The sequence below is a fragment of the Mycteria americana genome, chromosome 8, assembly GCF_035582795.1.
Source record: "Mycteria americana isolate JAX WOST 10 ecotype Jacksonville Zoo and Gardens chromosome 8, USCA_MyAme_1.0, whole genome shotgun sequence".
NCBI lineage: Eukaryota > Metazoa > Chordata > Aves > Ciconiiformes > Ciconiidae > Mycteria > Mycteria americana.
Window position 1 is genome coordinate 30,573,820 of NC_134372.1, and position 5,838 is coordinate 30,579,657.

Consider the following 5,838-nt stretch of genomic DNA (forward strand, 5'->3'; position numbering starts at 1 on the left):
CCACTTGTCTTAGTAGTCTTTGGTAAACATATAGAAGTCTACTCGATACGCAGGATTGATTTCCCTGATTTATTAAGGCAGAATTCATTGGACTCTATTGACCACAAATGACTCAATGTAAATGTTGACCCCGGTGAACTTAGAAATAGCAAGTATCGGGTTGATCTATAGATGACCTCTTAATTACTACAGTTATTAATTTAAATTATTGCCACAGCTTCTAGAGACAGGAACAAAGGAACATTCTTTCCTCATCCCTGCTTGGTTTATTAGTCTGAACACAAAGTGTTTGATGACACTTTTAATTAAACAGAAATAATGCAGAGATACGGTTTCCCTTTCTCGTCTGTCCTGTAAAGTGTAGCACTGCTTTTTTCACCGACTGACGGTGGTGACCCACTAACAACGTCCTACTTCGCTGCCCGGTCGCCACCCGCTGCCTGAGGCTACCCCGGCCGTGGCCCAGGGCGGGCGGCGGGTGCCTGAGCGGGCCGGGGCCGGAGGCTGCTCTGCGCGGGCTGGGCCGGCTCTTGGCTGAAGAGCTGCCGGGGTCACAGGACAGCTTCGTGGCGTTCCGCTCATCCGTATTAATTAGAGACTCTGAAAAATACTTTCAGCGGTATCTATGTACAGAGATGGGAAATAAACAGCCCGGCGTAACCTGCGCCACTCCTCCTCCTCCCGCCTCCTCGGGACGGCGTGGAGCAACTGCGAACAAATGCACCTTTGCGGAGCAGGGCGCCGAGTGGAGGAAGCAGGTTTGGGAGGAAAAGGAAAAACAAACCACGATGTGGGGAAAAAAGAGAATTTTTTTTTTTTCCGCAAAGACGTTAATGGGGGTGTTGACCAAATGGCAAGCGGGTGGCAGGGGGGCGCCGGTCCCGCGGGCGCGGCCTCTCAGCCCGCCGAGCCCCTCGGCCCCCATGTGAGCAGCACGTTGTGCCACGGCGAGACGTTTCCCCGGCGAGGGCAGGGAGGGCAGAGCCGCGGGCGATGCCTGTGGGGCGGGGAGGTCATCGCCGGCCAGGGGAGAGGTTTCTTTCGTTGTTTCACGCCGAGAGCCTCGCTGCAGCTGGAGCCCCGTCGTCAGCGCTCAGGAAGAGGCGGGCGGCCCTGCGGGAAGCAGAAGCAGTGATGAGCGTTTCCCGGCCGGGCTCCGGTGCCTGCCGGGCCCCGCCGGCCCTCCCCGGGGCCGCGCCCGGGGGCGGGGGGTGCTGCCCCGCCCGGACGGGGGCTCTGGCGCTGCGCTCCCTGGCCGTGGCCGCTACGGTGTCCCGGGGCCAGGCGAGCGGGCTTGCGCTTCGTGCGAGGTCGGCCCCAGCAGCCAACCCGTCACCTACCTCACCTCCGCAGCACCGGCCGGAACGCCGTCCGCAGCCTGTCCAGGCAGGTCCCGCCCAGCTCGGCGCCTCCCGGGCCGCCCTTGGCGCCCCGCCCGAAGCCTGCATAGACACAAGCGGCTCGCGGGGGGCCCGGCCCGGCCCCGCCGCTCTCCCCTGCCCGCTCGCCTCGAGCGGGGAAGCCTCGGCGTCCGCATCGCCGGATAGGCCGCAGCCCGCCTGACACCTGGGCCCGGCGGGGGGGTCAGCGCGAAGGCGGGCTCACGCCGCGCCCTGTATCCCGGCCCGGCCCGCGGTCCCCCCCGTCCCCGCGGCCCCACCGCCGCGGGTACCTTCGCCCGCCGCCGCGTACTGGCACGGCTCCCCCAGGCCGCGGTGGGACGCGCAGCTCCGCGGGAGCGGCTGCAGGTTGAAAGCGGAGCTCCGGAAGGCCTTGGCGGGCAGGGGCACCTCCCCCGCCGCGCCGCCGCCCCCCTCCGCGCCGCGGCCCTCGGGGCTGCCCCTGCGCGCCGCGCTGGCCCCGGCGGTGCGCGCCAGCGACCAGATGCGCGGCTTCTCCGCGGGCGCGTAGGGCGGCGGCGGGCCGGGCAGGGCGGCGGGGGCGAAGTCCGCGGCGGGGGCCTTGGCGCAGGGAAAGGCGCGGAAGGGGCCGGGCAGGCTGCAGTCGCTCCGCGGAGCCTCGGGCAGCGCCGCGCCGAGGCTGGGGTCTTCCTGCAGGGAGCTGGCCCGGCCCTTCTCCGGCTTCCCCGCCTCCTCCTCCTCCTCCTCTTCCTCCTCCTCCTCCTCCTCTAGGTCGTCCAGGTCGCTGAACCGCAGCTCCTTGTCCTCCTTGCAGCTCTTCTGCTCTGCTTGGACACATAGCGGGGCGGAGGGGGCGGCAGGACGTTACTGCGGGTGCGGGGTTACTGCGGGGGGAGCCGCACTCGGCCGCCACTTCGAGCTACTTCGAGGCGCCCGTCCTGCCTCTCCCGCCTACCTCTGCCTTCACTCTCCGCGCCGTATTCCTCCTCTTCCCGCGGGGTTTCTTCTTTCCTCTCTTCCCCCGCTTTGTTCTTGGGAGACCAGGTCATTTTGTTTTCTTTCTTGAGCCTCCGTCTGGCGTTAGCAAACCAAGTGGACACTTGCGTCAGGGTCATTTTGGTGATGATGGCCAGCATGATTTTCTCTCCTTTGGTGGGGTAGGGGTTTTTGCGGTGCTCGTACAACCAGGTCTTAAGCGTGCTTGTCGTCTCTCGCGTTGCATTTTTGCGTCTGGCCGAACCACTGAAATCCACCGTCCCGTACCTGCCGGGAGATGGTTAGGAGGCGGGGGCCGGCGGGAGCCCCCACGGCGCGGCCCTGCCCATCTGCCTGCCTGTCCCTGCCCGCCTGCCATCGCCGCCGAAGTTTGACTTTAGCTGGCTGGTGCTACCGGGGCGCCTCGTTTCTTTTGTACAACGTTTGTCAGGTCGGAGCCCCCCCGCCCCCCGCCGTTTGATGTCGGCCGCCGCCTCGCAGGGGGATGCTAATGCTGCCGGGCGCCGATCAAAGGGGTTTTACCTGTCGTACTGGTACTGCCCCAAGGAATGATCGTAGGAATAGTAGGCAGCGGGCTGCGCGATTCCCGAGTGCAACGTGCCCGCGCCGTCCTTGATTTCATACTGGGGGTTCTGCAAGGGAAGCGGCAGCGTTTGGCGTCGAGCAGGAGGGGAACCCCGCCGTCCCTCCGCCGCCCCGGGTCCCCGCGGCAGCCAAGTCCCTTCGCTCCCCCCCGACGGGACGGCGCCGGTTCCGGATCCTTCGGCGGCCCCCCGCCCCGACACCGACTGCTAACCACGAAGTTTGCCGCCTGTTGCACCCCCCCACCCCCCCACCCCCCCCCCGCGGTGCGCTGCCCGGGCGGGCGGGCGGACACTCACCAGCGCGGTGTAGAGCGCGGCGGGCTCGGCGCTGTAGGGCAGGTAGTTGCCGTAGCCCTGGCCGGCGGCGTACGGGGCGCCGTACATACCCAGCGCCGCATTGAGCTCGGCGCGGCCGGGCGCCAGCAGCCGGCTCTCGTACGGGGCGCAGCAGAGGGAGGCGGGGGCCGGCGCCGAGGAGGCATCCGGCACGGAGCGGGGGGCAGCCTCGCAGCAGGTCGTGCTGGGGCTGGCGGGCACGAAAAACTGCGGAGAGGAGAGGAGAGAGCGGGACGGCGCCGAGTGACTGTCGAGGCAGCCCCATCGGGGGGAATTTAGAAGCGTGTGCGCGTCTATGTGTGTGCGGGCGGGGGGGGGGGGGTGAGGAGGGGGATAGGAAACCTGGGCTGAAGCGACTAATTATAGAAAACGGGAAATAAACGGAATGGGAAGCGGGAGCCCTTGGGAAGGGGGCACGATTAATCAAGCAGACAAAACTTTAAAGAAATAATTGCTCTCGGAAATGGCAGAAGATCCGTACGGCTCCTTCCTTCCCGCCCCCGCTCGGTCCGTTTGCATTGATTTAAAGGCAAGAAGTTGCGATTACAGTTAATTTGACAATAGACAAAGCAGTAAATATGTCAGCTAACGCAATCGAAGGCATTTGATTTCAGTAAGTTCAAGGGGACAGCTAACTTCCGAAGCGAGGGAGGCACATCTTGCAGTGATTACGGTGTATAAATAATTCCACCCAAATAAATCGTGACTCGAGGTATGGTATAGAGACGACTTAGTTAACATAGGGTGCTTTGGTGTGGGTGGGGGGTGTCCTTCGGAAACCGTATGGGGGAAAAAAAACTCCGACAGATCCTAATAAAACACAGGAAAAGGACCGACCCGGGGAGGAAGGGTGGAGAAAACGGCACAGCCCGGTTCCGCAGAAACGCTGGTGAAATCCCGAGCCCGCCGAGCGACGGTTCCCCTGCCCGCACACCCTCCGCGGGTGCCCGGGCAGCAGCGGCGCGGCGGGGGCAGCGCCCGGCGCAGCGCGGCCGCTCCGCGGGCAGCTCCGCGGGCTTGGAAACTGGTCGCAGTTTCCATAACGGGAGTTATGTATTTATTTGTTTGTTGCACTTAAAACTGAACGGTGGAGCGGGGAGGAGGAGGAATTACCGGTTTCCTAAACGCCTTTGCTGTGCACGCTGAGAGTTATTTGTTTAAGCCTAACACAACACAAACGAGACATAAACACACACGCACATTTTTAAAAAAAAGGCTCCAGATGTGCCCTTTTAAAAAAAGGCTCTAAGTAAGGGAAAGGGAAGAAAAAAAGGGAGGGGGAACAAGACATCTGGACAGCAGCAGCAGAATCTGAACAAAAGTGAGTGCTGCTCACTCGCCTTACCTGTGAAGTGGTGCTGTAGGGGTATCCGAACTGAGAGAAGGACATAGTTGCTCCTTATTTTTGGACCATAGGCAATATTTTCCCCCCAAGATCGATTGTAACTAAACCCTGCTTCAAGATGCACCTTCTCACACACACATTTCCACGTATGGGTTTTTTTTTTTTTTCTCAATTATAGATGATTGCACTTAAGCAGCCAGACATCTGAGGCGGGGGGGTGGTGGTGCCTGGATTAAAAAAATAGGCTACCCCCCACTTCCCATCGCTCTTAATAAATATGTTTGTATAGAGAGAGTTTAAAAAGCCACCCCACATGTATAGAGAGTTTAAGTGCAAAGGGGCTTTTTCAAAGAGGGGGGGAAAATCACGTAGGGCTTGCAAGATACGGAGCTTGCTTGTATTATTTTCTGCTCTATAGGTCTTTAGCGTTCATCGGTGGGCGAGGAGCGGGGTGACGTCACGGCCCTGCCGGCAGGAGCAGGCAGCGGCGGGCAGGAGCCGGCAGCGCCCCGCGCCCGCTCGCAGCACTTGTTTCATGTTGTTTTAATGTTGTGCTGTGATGCACGTCAAAGGCAGGGACCGGAGGTGCTTTGCGGTTGGTCTCTCTCCCCTTCCCCCCCTCTCTCTCTTCTAAACACAATCTAAATTTGACTTGGGGGAAAAAAAAATAAAAGGGGGGAAATCTCGGCATCCACCAGTATGTCCCCCCGGCCCCCGCCACCCCGCAGCTACAGGGAGGAGGGGCGGAGGGCAGGGGCCGCCGTGGCAGCGGCGGTGCGAGGGGCGCAGGGCAGCGGCCATGCCGGTGCACCCGGAGCAGGAGCGCTCGGGGCCGGCCGGGCTGGCGCAGCCCCCCGGCCCTTCCCGCTGCCCCCGGCTCCCACCCTCAGGGCCGGGCTCTGCTGTACAACACGGCACCGCTTTTGCAATCGAGCCGATTAATTGTGCTCCCTCCCCTTGGCTCCCCTGCCCTTCGCGGCGGCCCAGAGCCGCGGGAGCGGGGTCAGACCTCGCACCGCACGGCGTGCTCTGCCTGCCCGGGCAGGGGCACGGCTGGCGCCGGGACAGGGAGCCGGCCGGAGGGCAGCCCGCCTCCCCGGCAGCCAGAAGCCTCCTTCCCTAATGAGTGGCTGAGTGGGGCATCCATTCTTCTCTCTTGGACCCGAAATGGTCCCATCGGGGGTGCGGGGTGGGGGGCGGGGCCGTGGCAGGTCAG

General features: G+C 62.6%; 1 protein-coding gene across 2 annotated transcripts; it reads right to left on the reverse strand.

Annotated features, from left to right (window-relative positions):
* Nucleotides 1-826: 826 nt before the first annotated feature.
* On the reverse strand, nucleotides 827-4,667 carry IRX6 (iroquois homeobox 6). 2 transcript variants are annotated; one of them, XM_075509874.1, is made up of 7 exons: nucleotides 4,623-4,667; nucleotides 3,239-3,484; nucleotides 2,880-2,989; nucleotides 2,317-2,624; nucleotides 1,673-2,185; nucleotides 1,346-1,442; nucleotides 827-1,113 (listed from the first exon to the last, which is right to left on the reverse strand). In XM_075509874.1, exons 1-7 carry the CDS (start codon nucleotides 4,665-4,667, stop codon nucleotides 1,050-1,052), a joined length of 1,383 nt encoding a protein of 460 aa, XP_075365989.1. In that variant the 3' UTR covers nucleotides 827-1,049. The 2 variants fall into 2 exon arrangements, 1 of the variants encoding a protein (XP_075365989.1); XR_012776848.1 differs by lacking the exons at nucleotides 2,317-2,624; nucleotides 2,880-2,989; nucleotides 3,239-3,484; nucleotides 4,623-4,667 and having other exon boundaries at nucleotides 1,341-1,754.
* Nucleotides 4,668-5,838: the final 1,171 nt, after the last annotated feature.

Coding starts and splice junctions, on each gene's coding strand:
- IRX6 (XM_075509874.1), bottom strand. CDS start 4,667: ATGTCCTTCTCTCAGTTCGGATACCCCTACAGCACCACTTCACAG. Junction 2,625..2,879: donor GGGCAGTACCAGTACGACAG/GTAAAACCCCTT, acceptor ATCTCCCGGCAG/GTACGGGACGGTGGATTTCA. Junction 1,114..1,345: donor TTCCGGCCGGTGCTGCGGAG/GTGAGGTAGGTG, acceptor TGCTTCCCGCAG/GGCCGCCCGCCTCTTCCTGA.